Source organism: Epinephelus moara, chromosome 19 (assembly GCF_006386435.1).
Source record: "Epinephelus moara isolate mb chromosome 19, YSFRI_EMoa_1.0, whole genome shotgun sequence".
Classification (NCBI taxonomy): Eukaryota; Metazoa; Chordata; class Actinopteri; order Perciformes; family Serranidae; genus Epinephelus; species Epinephelus moara.
This window is the reverse complement of record NC_065524.1, coordinates 40024532-40046041: the sequence shown is the minus strand read 5'-3', so window position 1 is coordinate 40046041 and position 21510 is coordinate 40024532. Positions and strand designations below refer to the sequence as shown.

General features: G+C 42.6%; 1 protein-coding gene across 1 annotated transcript in view; it reads left to right on the top strand.

Annotated features, from left to right (window-relative positions):
• The first annotated feature begins 604 nt into the window (after positions 1-604).
• The window catches only part of LOC126406778 (uncharacterized), a 98006-nt gene continuing 77100 nt past the window's right edge, over positions 605-21510 (top strand). The window contains exon 1 of the mRNA XM_050071267.1: positions 605-1619. Coding sequence (XP_049927224.1) covers positions 1509-1619 — 111 coding nt within the window. The 5' untranslated portion in view covers positions 605-1508. The remainder of the gene's footprint in view (positions 1620-21510) is intronic.

The window sequence follows — 21510 nt, the reverse complement described above, 5'->3', positions numbered from 1 at the left end:
ATGAACAGAGGTTACATAAAACCAGAGTGAGCGTCCTCTACTGACCAATCAGACTGCAGGGTTTCTAGCTCCACCTTTTAGTACCAGATCTGTGTGCTAGGTACCCCAACAGAGGGGGGACCAAACATGGGGACGCTAAGGAACGCTTCTGTTGGGACCATCCACAACTTTTACTGTGGAAACAGAAAAAACAAGTGAACTGTGCTGGACTGCTCGGTGGAAACGGGGCTTTAGTGCCCTTGAGCAAGACACCAAGTCACCACCAGCTCCGAGTTTTTCACAGACATGATGAGTGGACTTAAAGAAGAGCTCCTGCTGTTTTCACTGTTTCTCCACCTTCATCCTCACTCCGTCCTCTCTGCATGTCTCCTGCTCACCAGTAGGTGGAGCTTGTCTCCTTTAGCTTGAGAGAAATAGAGAAGGAGGGAGAGAGGGAGATGATTAAAGAGAGAAGAAAGACAGCAAGAGGAGAGATGGAGGGAGGGAGGGAGGGAGAGGGAGATGGAGAGAGGGAGGGAGGAGAGAGCAAGCGTCAGCACTCCATGCGTTAAAAGGGCAGATGGTAACCGCGGGTAACTGAGGAGCAAACCACTCTGCCGGCCACAGAGCAAGAGATCAGCAGAGAGAAAGAGGGAGAGGTAGAGGAGGAGGGAGGAGAGCGAACACATGCAGCGCAGCAGAGGAGAGGAGAGGAGCATCTGAGAGGAAGCTGCACGCCTGCTCTGACACAGAGGAAGACAGAGGGAGGAGAGTACTTCTTCTCCACACTAACAAGGAGGCAGACGAGGAGAGAAACAAAGACAAGAGACAGGAGATGGGGAGATAGTGAGAGGGAGGAAAACAAAAGTATCCCTCCCCTCCACTTAGAGAGACACAGAGACAAAGAGGGAGGGGAAACCAAAGAGAGATTGTGAAGTGAGGAGAGGAGAGGGAGGCAGCGGACGGGAGATAGTTAGAGGAACTGCAAGACTGATCAATGAGAGGCTGAGGTTTCGGGGAAGAAATTTCGACTCAGCAAGAAAGAGACGGGGAGGGAGAGAGAGAGAGAGAGAGAGGGGGAGTCAATGACAGGGAAAGATTGATGAATGAAAGATAGGAGCAAAACATCTGGAAGACTGAGAGAGGGAAATATTTAACAGGCAGACGTAGAGGGAACATTTTTTAGAGGAAAAAAAAGAATAAAAAAACATTTAGACAACGACAAGATAAGAGAGTGAAGAAGAAGAGAGGAGCGCAGGGTGAAATATTTAACAAGAGACAGAAGCTGAGGGGAAGATGAGCCGAGTCAAAGAGTCACCGGCAAAAACTTAGAGAAGAGAGGGAATAAATCAGAGCAGCGGGGGGAGAAACTCCTCCTTTCTCTCCTCTTGTTTCCTCCGTCCCTCCTCCACTTTATAACACAGAGGAGGAGAGCTGAGATGAGGAGAGCGGCAGAGAGTTGAAGGAGATAGAGAAGCAAAGTCCAGATAGATGCTCAGATAGAGACTCAAGCATATGAATCAAATCCAATGGCGTGCTACTACATTGTGATCAGTTCCACCCACCTGCGTGACGGACAGCTGAGGAGCATCAAGGGGGTGTTCAGAGGACCAATAGGAACCAACGGGCAGAGAAGCACGGTAAGGCCTCGTGTCCGATCTTTACTGGGCTGTGAAAGAGACAGAAAAGCCAGATTGAAGTGCTTTTATTTTGAAAAGTTTGAGTGCGTTTGGGACTCAAATCTGAGTCGGATCTTTGAACTCGAGGCTTTTTCTGATTCGACGTGAATCCAGTTTGATGCCGAGCGCGTGTTTGCTCCTGTGACTGTTGTTTTTATTGAATTTTCTGCATCAAAGAAAAAAGCCAGAAAGTCATTACCTCTAAATCAGCATGAGTCAAACCACTCCCCCTCAGTTGATTGTCAGGTCCTTAATCATTGTGTTTGCTGAGTTAATTAATTGCCACTTCCATTAGGGTTAATTGACTTGGTATTGGAGGCTGGAAGATGCATGCAGATGGGGGTGGGGAAGCTGGAGAGGGTCCCCGTCTTACGTTAAGAGCTCCTCCGGCTCCGTGTCTGCCCTTAAACATGTTCCTGTTCTCTACCTTTTAAGTGTTCGATGTTTGAGGTCAGTGAGAAGTCAGGAGGGTTTTTTACATTTACATTTCTCCTCAGTTTGACACGACACGTCTGCTGTTCTGCACCAGGAGTCAAACACATGCAGGAGCCACATGTTCGCATGTTGTATGCACATTTATTTGAAGCTAATCTTCTAATGAGCTGCTAAAAATACCAAGAATGTTTAATGTCACACCGTATGATGAGGATACATTTTATTGTGGTAAAAATACAACGTGGTGACAAATGAAGAAACTGAAATCTGAATGAAGATGAGTTGAGAGAGATAACTTGTGGTGTGCAGTCCCGGAGCTGTGTGGGAAGGTTTGGAGCCGGCCAGATGAGTCACAGGCTTCTTTACTTTTCTTTTTTTCTCTGTTCTCTCATAATCTAAACTCCAACTAAACCTTGTACTTCATTCCCCCTCGTTCCCACTGAACGTTACAGGCAAACATAATTACAGCGAGTCCTTGTAGAGACGCACCAAAAAATTCCTACAGGCTTCAAAGAGAGACATCAGATGAGACGTCAAGAGGTTGTGTAAGGGCAGCGCTACAGTAAGCTCATTACACGTTAAACACCATCAACTGCTTTTACAGAAGAAATGACATCATGATTAATCAGAATGAACCAAATATTTAAATTCAAACCGTCAGGGTCATGTTTGATGATTAAGGATAAATCAGGTGTGATCATTTCCACAGAGGCTGAACAGTATCTCGTCTTTGTTCTCCTTCAGTGCGGCCGCTTCGCCTCGCGCTACATCGCCGTCAGATCATATTTCACTTTTACTTATGTCAATACTTTTAATAAGGGCCATAAATCACAAATTATGATGGCATGTCACGGTGAAATGACGGGGCTATAGGTCTGTGAGAGGGACCGGCCCGCAGTAAAATCAACAATGGATCTGACTTAGCCTGCAATTAACTGGGAGCACACAATAGAGCCTGCAGCAGCTCTCAAGCCCTCTGCAGCCCTGTCTTGTTTTATTCTGTTTTTAATTAAAATAGCAATAATAAAGCCATGATATAATGCTGGAATAATGCTGGTATTTATGGGGAAAATCACAAATCTGGATTACCACACAACTGCAGTGAGTGTTTTTAAGCTTTTGGCACATTGCAGCTTTTCACGAGCCCGATGATGCACTGAGAGAGACTCATCGGTGTTAATAAAAGATCCCGGATCATATTTTTATGGACGTGGAGCGTGCGGTCACTTCCACAAACATTTGGAGTTTATTTGTCCCAAACGTAGACTCCAGTTTAAACTACACTACACTGACACATATGAGCATAATCACCAGCAACATAAGACGCTCCGGAGGACGATTAAAGAAGCATCGTGTTGATCTTTTGGGTTTCCGGAGAGTTCTTACGACCTCTGCAATATCTTTTGTCCTCCATTACAAACCACTGCTACAAAAAAATCAGAAGTGTTTCCTGATCTGACACTGATGTGATCGGGGTTTGAGGTTTAGACGCAGAAATGACATGGCTGTGTTAAGGGTCCAGGGTACAAAGGGTGCAGATGAGCCCGGCCCATGAAAAGGTCGATGGTTGACCTTTGAATTGGATCAAGTACAACAGTTTACTCACTGACTTAAATCACTGAGAATAAAAGTTATATGTATTTACATGATAAATAATTGTACTTTTATCATTACCACACATTTCAATGTGCCATCTGATGCTGCTGCCCCCCCCGCAAGTATTGTGAAATGGTTCGGTCCATCTATTGGTACCAACCATGTGATGCTATCTTGTCAGAGAGGGTGCCAAATAATGCTCCAAAGTGACGCTAAATTTTGGCGAGGGAAAAAAGGAACGCTGCCATTTTTCAAAATTATTTCTGCCTGCTCAGACTCCCTCACAGTCTTGCAATTACATAAATTAATATAAGTGTATAAGTGTGTATAATAAGTGGAAAACTGAGAGCTGACAGCCATAAAGTCTTTATACTATTAGTATTAGTATCCTTTCAATCATGATTTGATCTTATGATGTAATAATTCTTTGCAGTAATTTGTTGTTGATTTTACTTTTCTCTAATCATTTAGTTGAGGGCATTTTCTTTCTGCCAAAAAAAAACAACACAGAAAAAACACATGGATATATAAAAATAAAGAATACACTAAGTGTTGTCCCCCTGCCCATATTTCCTAACGGCTGGCCTGTAAGCAAAGATCATGGTTTAGATTCAAATGACGACATCATTAGGGTAAGGGTACCTTTGTACCATGGTTATATTAATAACCACTTGGTTAAAGTTAGGGAACGATGGGGCGTCAGTAGAGCAGTGGATAGTGCCGGCGCCCCATGTATAGAGGTGATGTCTCGCTGCAGCAGTCGCAAAGTTCGACTCCGGCTGGCAACCCTTTGCTGAATGTCCCCCCCCCCCACACACTCTCTCTCTCCCCCATTTCACACACTAGCCATGTTTCCATCAGCTTGTTTAGATGCGCATCTAGAAGTATCGCATCGGAAAATTATGATGGAAACGCCAAAATTCGAATTAAAATCCCCTGATTCACACAAACTAAAATACGCTCGCTTTAGCCGGGTTTTGGTTGATTCGAAAAAATGTTGATTCGCAAAACGGGGGATGGAAACAGTTATGTTCGAATTAAGTCTGACGTAGCGCACCTCTCTCCATGGTGATATCCACACTCCGGGTCGGGAAGGCGGTAATGCATTTACAAGCTGGTTGCCAACCGCCAGAAAACGTAGAAGAAGAAGAATGTGAGACTTGTTTTGTTTCTGGTTCTGTGGAAAACGCGAGTTCTTAGTTTTCACCAAAGTCCGTACATTTAATGGAAACACAGAGGATTTGTATTTCTTTTAATGCACATTTCCCAATGATTCAAATCACTTTTGGATGGAAACATAGCTAGTGTCTGTCCATTAAAGGGAAAAAAGGCCCAAAAAAATAATCTTCAAAAAAACATAAATAAATAAAAAAAAGTTAGGGAAGGATTGTGGTCGTGGTAAAAAGAAACCAACGTCTTTGGCAGCAAAGCAGCAAAGTCTGTAATGTTTAACAGCAATGTGATCACTGTTTTCAGTAACGAGTAGTGTATCAGTTGAAAATTGAAAAATTTGAGGGATCTGCTTGTTTGCTGGATGGACAGTTGGTCTCCTTGTGTCCAGCACACATACGCAAACAGGGCTTGTTAGCTTGGCTGACTGGACGTGGAGGAAAGCAGTTAGCTTAGCTTAGCTTAGCTTAGCTTAGCTTCGCTTAGCTAGTGACTCCCAGTGAGTCAAAGGTTGTGTTCTTTGTTAGGTGGCTTGCTAACGTTAGCCACCGGTACACCTGCACTTTGGTATCAGTTTGGTTTTGTGTAGACTTTTAAGGTGTGGGAGCCTCTTTGTTTCTGAGGCTAACGTTAAACTAGCTCCTGATGGTCGATGAAAATGTCTTGTTTTGTATTTCTACACGTGAAATAATGAAAAGCTTTGGAGTTGGTTTAAAGGCTGTTTTGACGTAGCTGGACTGCTGTTGAGTACTTAGTAATGCAGTTACTTACAGTTACTGCACAATACGATACGATATGATAAGTTTTGCTACACAACCCCTATAAAGCAACATCACTTAAACAATCACGGTTGTAACGGTACACAAAAGTCATGGTGTGGTTTACACCACGGTTTAAAAGTCACAAAAAAATTAATAAATAATACAAAATCAAATCATAAGGATCCATGAGTTGTGATTTATCTTGAACAGACAGTAGTGCAAGTATCAGATTAAATCCTCCTGCTGCGGACTGAGGGACATTCCAACCACTTTATGTTCACTTCGGTAAACTATATCCATTATAAAAATAAGAAACATTTTTGTATCATACTGTACAAACACTAAACAAACACTTTCCCAAAAGGCAACAGGACACAACAGGCAACAAAACTGAAAAGCATCTCCTCTGCTGTGACACTAAAAATACCAAAACACACAGAATAATAAAAAATAAAACTTAGTTAGGACGATTAGTTCCATCTTTGCTATATTTAAACATTTAAAGTAAAAATGAATCATCTCAGTGATCGGCACATCTGGGTGATGCCGTCAAATGTTAAATGTTAGCATGTTGGATTTGTGAATGGAAACTGTCAACTGTCTCTCCGTTTGTTGTTTTTGTTGCAAAAAAAAAAAAAAAAAAGATATGTTGATAAAATGTCTGAAAAATATTATTAAATTGTCCGGAAAAATGTTTTTAAAAAATGTCCAAAAAATGTTAATAAATGTCTGAAAAATATAATTAAATTGTGCAAAAAATGTTAAAAAAAAAAAAGTCCAAACACATGTTGATGAAATGTCCGAAAAATATTATTGAAATGTCTGAAAAATGTCAATGAAATGTGTCCTTTGCAATGCTCAAACAAAATGACGCCCTTGTCTGCATCAGTGTATGGGTACTAAACTAATAATAAAAAATAATTTTATAATGATAAAAAATAAAATAATAAGAAAAATGTGTACATAACTATTTTTTAATCAATAATTATGAGAGGTGCCCCCTTTGTCTTTTTGCTTGAGCAGCTGCCCCTGAAACTGTCTGTGCACGGGACTGAGCTGCGTTCACTAAATTGTGACCCGTACCATGACGGTTTGGTACAAATACACAAACTGTTACAGTATTGTCTCTTTTGCTGAAATATCTTCTTTCTTTGAACCCAAATTTTTCATGACATCAAAGGAAAGTCAAGTACAGGCGATCACTTCACAAAATAAATGACAAACTTAAGAAGCCCTCACAGCACCTTCATCAAGTTAGAGCTTTCAAACTTGTTAAATCATATCCAACAGGAAACATAAGGTAAAGTTTCCACTGCGAACACAAGACCATAAATAAATGTTCTTTAATTACCCACACAAGAAAACGCAGGCATTTCAGAGGCACGTATTCAACTCTGTTCGTCACCTCATCCAGGAATAGAAAGCTATATCAAGAGATTTAATTGGCCAACAACCACACATGACTACCAGCAGTCACCTTGGATCCTCATATACCCAAGCTAATTTTATCTCCAAGTTCTTTAGCGCAGGCAGGTCTGATGAAATTGCATGAAACGATCACGTCTTAAAAATTCAAATAACATGCTCTGTGCATGGGAAATGAGAGCGATATGTTTGCGCCAGCACAAAAGGATTGCATGAGAGAGACTTGGGCAGGAACAGGCAGCCGAGTCTGAAGCCAAGATAGTGTAGAGTGTAAGAGAGTGTGGAGATCTGTGGGATGGATGAGTGTCTGCAGTTTGCTTTTGACTCCAGTGACTCAAGTTCAGTCTTATGTTTATGCAGCGATGTTTTCATTTTCAGCAGCTTTTTTTTTACTCAGTCAAAATCATGAACAAAATATCAGCCGAAACACACTTTGAGGAACTTTACCCAAGTGTTCTAAGCTCTTTAACCACAATTCATGTTAACACAAAGGGTTTATTTATTTCTGTTACAGGCGGCCATCATGTTTCATTTAAGTTAGGGGTTACGAGTACTTCCTAATTAAAAGCGTCTTATCTTTTTACTGTTGCTAAAATTGGTCACATTTGTTGCCATATCAAACTACAAACATTATTAATCATAAATAAACAAGTTTCAGCCATAACATGTGATCAGGTTTGGACCTTGCTCACAATGTGTCGGGGTCGGCTGCAGACTGACTTGGTAGAGATGGCTGCCATCTTGTTTTTACAGGGATTAGTGTATTGTGCTCTTACTACCACTAGATGGCACAAGTGTCCACAAATGAAGACAACAGGTCTGAGTTAAGAAGAATGAAGCATAAAGGTGCGAACACACCAAACCGACATCAAAGAACTAGCGGCGACGAAAGCCAACTGTTACGTCGCCTCACGTTGCCCTGTGTCAGTTGCATTTGAACACACTACACGGACTACATCCGACGGCCAAGTAGCACGTACGTTCTGCGCCTGCGTGAGAGAGAGCGGAGTGAGNGTTAAAATGGGAAGAAGCAGTGGGTCTGTGGGGCAGCTGAGTGAAGTGGAGCCTGAGGAGGAAGCACTGGTTAGCTCCGGTTTCACTACAGGCAGATTCACTCGCTACAGGGGCGAGGAAATAAAACCTCAACAGCCAATCAGAGTGATCTCTCTCACCGACAAGCTCCGCCGCCGATTCAACATGCTTAATCAGCCGAAAAGCTGCAGACACCAAAGTGCCGACGGTGCGGGACACGCCACAAAAACTAGGGCGACAGACACTCACCGATGGCCCGACTTTGGTCGACAGGCGACCATCGGCTTGGTGTGTCAGGGCCTTAAGGTGCAGCAAACCCAAACTGTGATGTCATCATATGAGGACACAGAGTCTCAGGAGGATAAATCACAGTGACCCTCATTTACCAAACAGAAGTGCGACCGAAATCTGGGTGTGTGGTCATTTCCACGCAAACTTCAGCATTTATCAATGTGGACATGAGTGCCGGCTACGATCAAACCTCACGTCAGGGGTCTCTCTATAAAACAGTGCGCAGGATCCAAACTAAAAATGCACGTACGGACAAAAGTTAAAAATGGCGTGCACCAGAAAATATTTGCCAGTTTCTACAGTCAGGCTTCCACCTCACTATCTGTGTCGCCAATGTCCCGTCTCCAAAATGTTCGTAAGCATGAGTCAAAGTTTCTCTCATCAAGTCTGTTTTTATAGATCACAACTTTTGCGTGGGAAGTGGCGTACGCCTCTTTCAGTTTGTATGCAGTCATGTATGCAGCTTTGAGTCAGCGTCGAGTCTGTCTGAGTTTGAGAACTGTTCTCAGACCATACTCTGACTGGCATCACAGTATTTGCAGCGACACATTAATCACTGTAAAATGTGTAGCCTATGAGAAAATAGGATATTTTGTAAAGGCCTACATCGATGCATGCTCTCTGGGCCTGACTCCAGGCTGACTGAGGACTGAACACCACCGCTGCCCGCCACCGCTGCCCGCCTCTTGTTCATCTGACTTTTTTCACACTGATAAAGCATGTTTTTATCATTTATCATTAAAACATCATTAAAAAGAGAAATAAACCTTGAAACAGTGTAATTATTTTAACACTAGTGATTACGTTTGTCCTTGTCTCCTCCACCACCTGGATCTCATTATAAGCTTAATGAATATGTTGATATTATATAATACATAGGCTAATATTAGTATGTAGGCTGTAAAAAATAATGTAATTAATTATATTCTCTGTGATTAATATCAATACATCAATATTCCAACCCAGGGAAGTGGCACCAAATTCCGTGGGCCCCCCGTCCCTCCTCTAGACCCATTCCTCTCTCTCGTACCTTTTGAATTTTCTTTTACAATTTCAGTTTGCTGTCTTTCTTTCTCATCATCATCCTCACTGTGACCTCGTCACATGTCCACGTTTGGTCATGGACTTTCCACGTCCACATATGACGTCCAAGGTACCCTGGGTGTGTTGGTTGTTGACGTTCTGGGACGCCGTGTCAACTTCAGCCTGTTACATGCATTGTCTGTTTTCAAAATACACTTCTGTTTTCACAGGAAATGCACAGTTTGATACAGTCTCAATTACTTGGAAATAAAAAAAATTGCAAACAAAACCAAACTTGTCATTCCAGGCTTTCCAAGGGGCCTCTCCTAGTCCCACTTTCCCCCCACCACAACGCCCCTGTTTGTTTGCCCACTGCAACCCTGCTGACCACATCAGTGACTTCCATACTGTTTTATTCTGACTTCCTTTGGTTAAACTTTTTGCTTAAATTGGATCTGGGACGTCAGCGTTTCCTTTTTATTTCTCTTTCCGGCCGTATTTCACGTCTCCATGTGGTAAACTCTCAGGGAGGAGCCTCTGAACCCAGAATATACTGGGGCGGGATATTTGAATGTTTTCAGCGGCCACAGTGTCGAACAGAGGAGGAATGTGGCGGCCACACTTATCAACGTGCGGTCATTCCTCCTCTGTGATCAGCAAGATAAGAACGTTTCACACACGAACCCTATTGTTACATGACCTGTGCGCTCAGATCTGCACTGGTGTGTGAACATCAACAACATTAATTTGTTCTTTCAGCGTTGCATGGTGATGCTGTTTAAATGGAGACTGATATAAACTGCATTACCTCACACATGTAGTGAACACACTGTAGATTTCAATGATGTCTAGCTCTTGTTTTAACGGAGGTCGACTGATTTTTAAGTCACTTGGGACAAAAGCAGGAGCTAAATAAATGAACAAACCTCACAACAATATGTTCACAACTTGAGCAACGTTCAAGAGTTCGATGTTTAATTTCCAAACTGTGTTGAAACGAATGGAAAACAATGGATGCTGGGGACGGTGTCATTTGTATTAACTGGGCTAAAATATTTAAAATCATTGGTGTGGTTCTTTAAATAAATAAAGTCACGCCAAACTGGTCAAAATTATAAATATGTAAATATAAATATACAGCTGACAGACAAATAATAAACGAGTAGAGAAAGACAACACATGCAGAGGCGTGTATACAGGTGTACTACAGCATGATGAAATTAAGCAATTAACATGCCTATCACACTGTGTGACACGCATGACGATGCACAGCAGGCACGTTTGACAGCGCTGTTGTCCGCAGGGCACGAGGGCCATGAATATTCTGCTTACTGTCCCCGTTTATTAGCAGAGCATCTGGACAGGATGCAGAGACTGACAGTCACTATAATACATCATGATACGACACTAATACAAGAACAAAACACAATAACCTGAGTATTTACAGGCGAGATCCGTTCAGCAGCTGCTGTGGAGCTTCTGATAGTATCATACGAGAAGCAGATCATTTTTACATTTAGATGCAGGACTTCAAATGTCCTTTCTCCTGAGAACTTTAGTCAGAAGCCAATGCTGGATAAACATGAGGAATCTGACTCCATCTTTTATTGCTCTTAATTTACACTGAACAAAAATTAAACCCAAAACTTTTGTTGTTGCTCCCAGTGTGGATATCATATTTCTTTATCACACCACTCCTGTGGACGAATTTATTTTGGAAACCGGAACCCGAAAAACTTTGGTTTCAGAATTGATTTTCGCCACAGCTCCCGCCCGTGAACTACAGAACTCCCATGTTGCTTTGTAAGCGTACTAGGCTGATGAGTAGAATTTAAGAAACAGGCTAAATGACATGATGTTGCACACTCTTGTACAGTAGGTGGCGGTATGCACCTTTAAATTGTTTGCAATCCGCCAACCGAGAGAAGAAGAAAAAAAAAAGCTTTGCAAGCTGTCATTCCGATCGAGACTGGCCAATAGAGACGTGTCTTACAGCTTTCAGTTTAGGCCCCGCCCACCATGTTCAACTTTTTACTCGCAAAACTTTTTGACTTGCAAACGAAAAAAAAAGACTCACAAACAAAACTTTTGGATTTGCATTTTTTAATCAATAATTTTTTGATTGCAATATTGATACTTTTGCTCTCAAATCTTTTTTTTGATTGCAAAACCTACTCTGTTTGATTGAATGATAAAGGAACAAATGTAGCTCCATACCTCTCAAAAACAAACAGACAATTGTTTGTGTACAAAACGCGGCCTGAAAGAGCTGTACGCCACTTCCCACGGGAAAGTTGTGATCTATTAAAACAGACTTGATGGGAGAAACTCAGCTCAACTCTTCCTCAGAAGGAAATGTGCATCTACTCATGGACGAGAGGCTCGTGACAGTGTGAGATGTAAACATTAATGGCTGACGCCGGAATTCCACTGGATGTGTGTCCGTTGCAGAACGGCTGCGCTGGTTATCCGCTGCGTGCGCCGCCGTCCGTCAACACCCACTGGCTGCGTTTGCTGTGCAGAGCGGTGCAGCTACGCCGGACAGCGGGGACGACACGAGGACCCACGACATCTCGTGAATTCACGCATAATCACGCAATATAACAAGATGTAGTTTCTATAAACAGAACCACAAAACCAGAGGAGTAGTAGGAAGACATCTGGGTGCACCTCCATGATTAACATCTCCTCGTCCATGGTGTCAACGGGGTGAAATGACGTCTGAAAACCTGACCTGTTGACTTCAGGCCTGCCTCCGCCCATTATGACGTTTTCAAGGTGTAGTGCAGGGAAATATGATCCGCCGTGAACACTGTGTATTTTATTTTGAAAATTAACTGGATGTTTTATTTTGTTTCTGTGCACGACTTCCTGCCCCGCATGATCTGCTCTGTGCTGAATTGCTGCGTTGTGCTCCGGCGTCCAGCAAAAATAGAAGTCCTGCGTATCTGTTGTGGAGGGCTCCGGAGCGCCGCAGCTGTGACGGAGCCGGAACGCATCACAGCCGCAGCCGGTGGAAACACACACATTGACTTGAACTGAAACGTATCGGCTCCGCTGCCGTTCCGGAGCGCAGACGCAACCAATACGCATCTGGTGGAATTTGGTGGTGAGCTGTAACGATAGCTGGCTCAGCGATGCTAGGTAAGCTAGCATGTTGGTCTTACAATAACATTTGTAAACAGCATGACAAATGTCAGTCCGCGACAAGTCCCGCCCTACTCTGCCTCTGATAGGCTACACTGCACTTCTTGACGCATCTCTCACGTGTTTCATCCATTGACTGTGGATTTGCAGTGGACACCAGAGAAACTGATGTCACGTGTTATCTGCAGGAACATGTTCATGTTGTAATGTCTCTGTTATTTTTTATTATTTACATTACTGTCTTTTTCCTCTGATCACTGATTTGACATAACGTCAAAAATAAAAGTAGCTGTGCAAGTATCAAATTACTTGTGCCATTGTCTGGCAGCCTAGCTATCTGTATTTCTCTGGAGACAGCTTCAGTGTAGTGAAACATTATTTTGATACTGTTGTAATATTAGAAAAAGTATCAGATATGTTTTCAGTCCCAAAACCAATATTACAGGAACATCATAATGACGTAAGTAAACTCGTCAGCCACCTTTACTTTCTCACTTTCGTGTCACTGCAAGAAGCGACACAGTTTCTTTCCTAATGAATCCTCATTTCTTGTGATTTGAGTGAACTGACCCTTTAACCTTCCAGCTGCTGATATAACGTCTAATTCAAACTGATGCACTGTCGTCATCGTTTCTGTTTCATATTTATCTCTCATTTCCTGAGATGACTGACACACCTGTTGTGTGACAGGTGAGCGTTTAGCTGCTGCAGAGAGCAAACAGATCTCACACCGCACGCATATAACAGAAAATAAATCACTCTAACACCCTGAATCAAATGGTTTTTTTTCTGTACCTTAATTGCTCAAATGTGCCAAAGACACTCTGGCACGTCGCCTGTGTTTCTGTGTGTTACTATTCCTGCTGTCAGCTCGTCTCGTCTCAGCGGGTGGTCCAAAGTCTTAATTTATTAAAACAACATTTTAAAATCACACAACAGCGCGCGTCTGAGTCCTCTGCTCTCCGCCTCATGTGTGTGCGCCTCACTGTTTATATGTGTGTTTTTGTAAATCAGGTAGTTCACAGCGTCTCCGTGGCGACATTAATTCATGATAGCCCACCAGCTGTCAGGGAATATTTCACACCTTTCCCCAGTATCAGCGAGGCCAGAGTTGTGTTGCTATAGAAACATTGATTCCAGTAAGTTAAATAACGCTGATTTTCTACACCCTACTTGGCACAAAAAGTTGACATCAAATTCCTTCTGAGCATGTAATTTTCTCTCGGCGGTAATATTTTCGAGCAGTTTATTTGTTTTGGAGGCTTCCTGCGCCGGATGTGTGAAGTGTTGCTCTCGAGGAAGTGACAGCGGTTTGGTTTAGACCTCCGGAAAAAAAACTCCAGCAGTAAAAGACGAGAGCGTTTAACTGTGGTGTGGTTTATTTTCTTCATCAGAGGTCTGTATTTAGTGCTGAGTGCTTTCAATTAAAACCACAGGTGCTGCCGACTGTCTTGTAAAAGCAATAATGTCCTTGAGCCGCAGGGTTATGGTGCAATATTCTCACTCCGTGCTGTCGGCTATTTGACATCAGGCCTAACAACACCCATGACAATACGACACTATAACCTCGTGCCTCTTAGCCGCTAATGCTTTCAACCTGTGTGTGTGTGAGTGTGTGTGTGAGGGACAGGCAGAGTGTGTTATGAGGTTTGAGCTACGTCGCCAGCGACATGGCTCCTCACTCCATAAATTAGCGCCGATGAGGACACTCCGTGCATGTGTGTGTATTTGTGCATGTGTGTGTAAGTGTGTGTGTGTTTGTATCACTGCCTCTGTGTGTGTTGCGGCCCTTCTGGGTTCGAGTGGTTACGCATGTGTGCAAGCATGTTCCTCTGTGTGAGTGTGTTCAGTGGTTGTGACTTACATGGCATGAGTGTGTGTGTGTGTGTGTGTGTGTGTGTGTGTGTTCAGTAGTTGTGAGTACATGGTGTGCTTCATTGATGTGTGAAACATCAGCTATGACTGTGGAGCCATCTGCTCCAAAGGGAGAGATAGAGTGCAAGTGTGTGTGTGTGTGTGTGTACGTGCAGGCACATTTTCTTCTCCACGCATGAGTGTGTTTTTGTGACAGTGTGTGTGTGTGTGTGTGTTTCTGACACAGTCTGAGTACTTGGCTGAACCAACAAGTTGTGTTTCTTCTTTCTGTGCTTGTGGGACATGATGAAGTTTCAGAGCTAAAATATCTCCTCAATACTTTCAAACACGTCGGCTTCTTTTTCGTCATTTCGTCATTTCGTTGCCTGTGATCTTACTTCAGTTACAGATTCATTCAGCAAAGATATTTTAAACATTGAATGAATTCGTTCGTGACACAAATGTCAATTGTAACTTTCGTTTCCTGATCTGACGCCTGTTTCACAGGACGACATCATTTGTCCGTGCTGTGGTTAAAACCTCTTGCACTCCACCCCCGTTTTGCAGCAAAAACGCCTAAAATGACATACCCACATTAAAATGACTGTAGCTTCTGAACCGCTCTGACTACATACATGCATGAGGTCTTGCCAGAAAGAAAACTCCCTGAAGTTTCTTGTGAAAGTGTCAGAAACACTCTAGGTGATACAGAGACAGAGTAATGGGCCTCTGAAGTCAGTAAAAAATTCAAGATTTTGCCTAAAATAAAATAAAAAAATTTTTTCAATGCATCTCAGATTTGGTCCTAAACTGTCCGTTAAAAAGGGAGCAATTGGTGAAAATACTTATCAATTCAATTGAACAAATGAACATGAAAATAGATGGAAAATTTACATACTACTACATCAAAACTTTCATTTGGTTAATTTTGGTTTTGGAGCTCAGTATGCAGATTGTGAACCAAAGATAATCTCAGTAAAACTTCATGTACATAAGATCAAGTATCACGCTGAGGAAAATGAGACTAATCTGGGTAAAGAGAAAAATCCTTAAAAAAATCACTTTCTTTCCACATTTGTAGCCAAGAATGATGTCAGGAAGATTCTGTAGAAGATGTCATGTGGTCAAATATACAGACTGAAATGCAAAAACGTGATTTGAAGGGACTAATTTTTGCACTTTAAAGACCACAAGAACTTTTAGGGTGCTTTCACACCTGCCCTGTTTGGTTCGGGTTCAGTCGTGAGAAAACGAACCAACTCTGGGCAATTATACAACTCTGGAACAACATGAGTCCCTGATTCAGACCAAAGGAGACCACTCTAGGGCTGAGAGCAGCCTCAGTCATGATATGTGCCTCCAATATCACCCCACATGTCCCATCAACAGAAGTCAGATTGCTCTGTTGCAGAGTAGATTGTTTCCTTCTCACTAAAAGTAACGTAAAATTTCCCACATGAAGTTCATAAAGCACAGGCACATAAAACAGACACAACACAAGAAAGATCAAAGACTGTATGCTCCTCTAACAGAGCTGCAACACCTCTGAACCTCATCACCTCTACGTCTACTCATCTCCTAAAAATGACTTTGAAATGAGGATGATGTTTCTACAGGTTTGATGTAAGCTACAGTTCCTAATACACCTCGACATCACTCAGCTTTCAAATCACAGAAATCTTAAAGCCTTAATGAGCCGCTCTGTGATAGCTCGACTTTGGGAAAAACATGTTTTGCAAAACCCACAAGCTTCTGCTCTATGAAATCTTCATGGATTTAATTTCATCTCCATAAAACCCTTACGCTAAGTCTGAAACCAGAGACACTCTACATATGTCCAACTCCCATCAGGCTCTGACAACAAGCCAACTGCTACGACTCGTGACACATGTTGTTGTTAAACACTCGCAGGATAATCACTGATTTTTCTTTGGTCAGAAAAAATGTCCGGCAAGTTTTCATTTCACTCACTCTGAACAACAATGATGCTAAACAGAACCCAAGCAGGTCTTTGGCTCATGATCGCAGAGGAACCTGTTTAGAAGCATTACAGGTGCCATACAGTGCTGTTTGAATCTTTGAGCCTGGGGGCCTGAATGATGCCTGATAAAACCATGGATGAGTCATTGTGCTTCTAAATGACACATTTACTGAAAATATGAATGATTATTAGTCACTGAGAAACACAATACGTTTCCTTTGGAGGGCAAAAAGGTCAAATGCCAATGCTTTAACATTATTCTCTGGAAATACACCGTTTGCTATTTTAATGATTATTCTTTTCAAAGGTTCTCTACTGGTTCCTCAGCTGACTTTAGTGAGACTTTAGTGTACTTTACTGGGGCAACGTATCCTCACAGAACTGTTCGTATGAGTCAACTCATCCTCACTGTGACCTCTTCACATGTCCACGTTTGGTCATGGACTTTCCACGTCCACATATGACGTCCAAGGTACCCTGGGTGTGTTGGTTGTTGACGTTCTGGGACGCCGTGTCAACTTCAGCCTGTTACATGCATTGTCTGTTTTCAAAATACACTTCTGTTTTCACAGGAAATGTACAGTTTGATACAGTCTCTTTCAAAATAAAAGCACTATGTTGGTACAACACCGCCATTTGACTTTCTTCCCTTCAACAACACACACACGTGATTGGGTTCAGGAAAAAGAACAGGGTTTGGCTCCCGGGTGAAAGTCATCCCACCCACACTAATGGGACTGTTGCCACCTTAACTTTCGTTGTTGTCCCGCCACGTTTCCCCTGATTCCAATTGGTGCTGCTGAACAATACCGACGACCGTCCGCAAATCACACTGATGGCTTTTTCTGTCTGTGTCTGACGCCTGAAGTCACTGACAAAGTGCTGGTTTTCAAAGACTTCAGAGTGAGACCGGGTTGTATGATATTCTACAAATTAGCACCCCACGAAATGATGCTACATATTTAATGTACATGTAATTAGCATAAAGTTACAAAGGTTAGGTCTTGGCAAGTGCAGATATTGTGGCTAGGTTTCGGAGAAGACACTCAGAGTTCACAAGGTCCCAATCACAGGTCTCCTGGGGAAAGTCCCATGTGTTGTGACCCATCCACCACCCCTCTCGCCTGCCTACTCGGACTTCGGCCCCCGTAACGTTCGTTGTTGTCCCGCTATGTTTCCCCTTGACGCTGCCGGACACTGTTAAACTATAATGTCGACTGGCCGCGTATCATACTGACGTGGTAGGACAGTTTCTTTCTTCAGGGCCTGAAACTGGAAGTCACTGTCCAAGCGCCAGATTTTGTCGACTTCGGAATGATATTCTACAAATTAGCACCCCATGAAATGATGCTACATATTTAATGTTAGTTATGTAATTGAAAGGAAGTTATGGTGGTTAGGTGTAGGAAAAGAACCACAATGACCATGTTCCCTGTGATGACTCAGAGTCACAAGGTCCCAATCACAGGTCTCAAGGTCCAGCTAAGCCCCGCCCACCCAAAAATATCATACTGTTTACTTAAAGTAAAAGGGGCTATAAATCAACTGACATTTTGTCTCACATGGAACACAAACAGCAGGCTTCTGGCTGAAAGCCCAGAGTTTGTTTGACCCATCCACCTCTCACCTGCCCTATGTGGACCTTCTCACTCTTTATACTGCAGTAGCTGCACAGAGCATCAACAAATTACACCACCCAGTGCAACTCATACTGCTGATCAAGGTGCCTCTGTGTGTCGGTATCTGACGTTGAGGGCCAATGATCAAGTGTCGGACTTTAACGAGTTGGGAGGGAGACCTGGTTGGTACCTCAAGGCAATTGACCTATGGCTAGGCCACGCCCCCTCCACTCACTCGGACAAACTATCAACATTCAGTGGCCGGCGCTATGGCAGGTGTCACAGTACACGGCATTTCACAGGAGGCAACTGATGATTTGTGGAGACATAACGATCAGATGTCATTGAGAAGTAACCAAAAGGGCCTAAACTACGCATTGGAGGGATATATTCATCATTTTATTGTTGAGAAGGTCGATGAAAAGCTTAAATTACAAGCCAAAATTTACAGGTCACAGTGTACGCTTGTGAACCGCATCTGGTTGCCGTCACCATCAAAGACAACAAGTTAAAGTGCCACTGAAGTTAAGGTTTTTGGCTCAGAATATGAGAAAAGGATAACGGCCTTTTTACCATCTTTACCAAGAGTGTCTCTCCGTTAGTTTGGTGCTACAGTATTTACACTGAATCATTCAGCATAACGTTTGCCAACCTTTGTTATCTCTGCCATTACAGATAAGTTAATGAAGCTAAGCTCCAGAAGTTAACGTTAGCTTAACTAGAGCCCTTTGGACAACAGCTAACAATGATGTACGATCACCAAAGTACAAAACTAGAACAAAATAGGCTAATGAACTCCCAGCAAACAAGGTGACATGATGAACAACGCAGCTAGGAGCTAACGTTAGGCTAACTTTAGCTAACGTTAGCTAGAGATGTTAAAGATAACTTTATATTTCTTTCCAGCAAAGTGACAATATGTTGCCTCAAACACAATGTTGACTTACCTTAGAACAGATGTAGACATCATTGTTAATCTTATTCACGTTGAGTTGATGTTGTGGTCTAACGTTACCACACAACTTTATCCAAAGGAGACACTTTTCTCGGTTGAGATGTGGTTTAAAGTGTAAAAAATACACCTGGTCGCCCAGCCTCTCAGGATACCTTGTGTCAGAGTTGCATGTACCCCATGCACACCGTTTGACCATTTTTAAACTTCAAATCTCAGAAAAAGCTCATAAAACCGAACAAAACTGACTTTCTGTAATGCATTTCAATGGACGTCCAGGCAGAGAATGTCCCAGTGTATGGGAATGGCTATACGCACTGTGATTGGCTCATCACATTTGAGGGCGGGGCTTAGCCATAGGTCAATTGAATCGGACGCAACTGGACTTGGTTTTGTCTTAAAGGCCGTTTCACCTCTTATCCAAGAGGCTTCATCAGTTCATGCTTGTCTGACTAGGCTGGAACTAGTTTGACAAACTGGGGTGGAAGCACCCAGGTATTAAACCTTTGAGGAGGTCTTCACAAGGCCAATGATGTCACTGGTTCGTTAGTGCTCCAATGGTGTGTCAACGGTGGTCGTTGGAGTCGTTAGAGTCACATGAGGCCATTTGTGAACGACCATTGTTTTTAGAGGTTAAGCTGCTAAATCTCCTGGGCAAGGATGAAAGGACAGCATTATAGGTGGGGGATAGGTGGTGTCGCAGACCTCCTCCTCTTTTATAGACGTACATCATATAAAGAAACAATAATAAATAAAAGCAACAGTAACAATAAACATATCCAGTAGGAAAAGCAGCGATAAAAGAAGATATAGTGACGCTGTGATAAGAGTAAAGAAGCATGAGTGTGCTGCGAGTCCACGTCCAGCTCCGATGAATCATCCTTATTAGCATCCTTATTATTTCATGAGGCTGGAGCAGTATATCTGATAAGTTCCAGATCTCCAGCTGAGAAATGAGGACAAGTTAAATGTTAATCCGTTTAGGAGGCCTTTATGAATAAAAGCTTTACAGAAAAAATCAATAAAAACATTTAAGAGGAAACCCATGGAGATAAAGAAGCTAGTGGAGCAGATGTAAGCTACGAGAGGGGGCGGGACTCCATCTGTCTGTTGTTGTTGTTGGTCAGCCATGATGTCAGCCACAATATGTTGACCACTGCTACCTATCTGCTGTCTGCAAGAGAAGAGAGAACTTCAGACTCTGAAAGGGTTAACGTCACACGTGTTAGGGCTGCTCCGCTGACAGCTGAATGGAAGAGTGATCTTGTGAACAGCTTTTATACCCAGATAAGCTTTGTTCTGACTCTCTCATGAGTCGTGAACTAGAAAATGTTCTCTTGTAGTCATGAAATCCCCCTGGGTCACATTTACCATATGTCACGCTCCGCGGAGCAGCTCCAGCTTTTTAAACATGCCGACGACCTCACAGGTTCATGCGCTCCTCAGTGCTTCTCCGGCTTCGTGCTCACAAACACTCGCAGGGATTTTAAAAAAACAAGAAGCCCCTAAATTCAGAGTGGTGGCTGTTTACGGAGGACAACACCCTGAGAGATGAATGTTTCATCCAAAGATGTTCTTAATGAGTTGTGGAGTGCTGAATGTTAAAGTATATATTTATGTAGCACGGTCGCTACTCGATTACCATGGAAACTGAGGTAGCATGTTGGAGGTGAGTGGGCGTCAACGCGACTTGGATGAACCCTGCGAATGTGGTGGGAGGGACGGAGAGATAGAGATAGAGAGATAAAGAGTCAGAAAGAGAGAAAGTGACAGAGGAAACAGAAGCAGATGGAGAAAAGTAAGAAAGAACGCTCACTGATAAAGTTTAGTTGCTATGAGGAGTTTGCTCCTTGTTTTCCTTCCTTCACTTCTCATCTGCCTCTCCTCTCATCTGAAAAAGTTTACTCATCTTTTCCTCCTCCTCTCTTGCTTTTCACTCGTTTTGTCTCCCCTCCTCTCCTCCCCTCATTTTAACAAGATGTTTAGTCCTCTAAATGATGCAGAACAACCACCCAGCTCGGTCTTGGCGAGGAGCTGGAAACATCAATAATAGTCCAGTCAATCAAACTCAAGAATGGGCCCAACCTCGGAGAAACTGCAACACTAATGTTTCATGTTTTTTTTATTGGTTTAATAATACCTTCATTCATTCATTCATTCATTCATTCATTCATTTTCTGTAGCCGTGTTTAGTATCAGACAGTTGTTTTGTCAGTGAACCTTGTGAGCTGTAATGGAGCTGAATTTTGTTGAGCTGTAATGGAGCTGAATTTTGTAACGTCACCTTTGTTAAATGTTGCTGTTGTCCCTGGCTTCTGTGTGTTTAATGTGTGTTTAATGTGTGTTTGTTTGCTTAATGTGTGTTTGTGTTTAATGTGTGTTTACTGTGTGTTTGTGTTTACTGTGTGTTTACTGTGTGTTTAATCTGTGTTTGTGTATTTAATATGTGTTTAATGTGTGTTGGTGTGTTTAATGTGTGTTTAACATGTGTTTAAAGTGTATTTAATGTGCATTCAATATGTGTTTAATGTGTGTTTGTGTGTTTAATGTGTGTTTACTGTGTGTT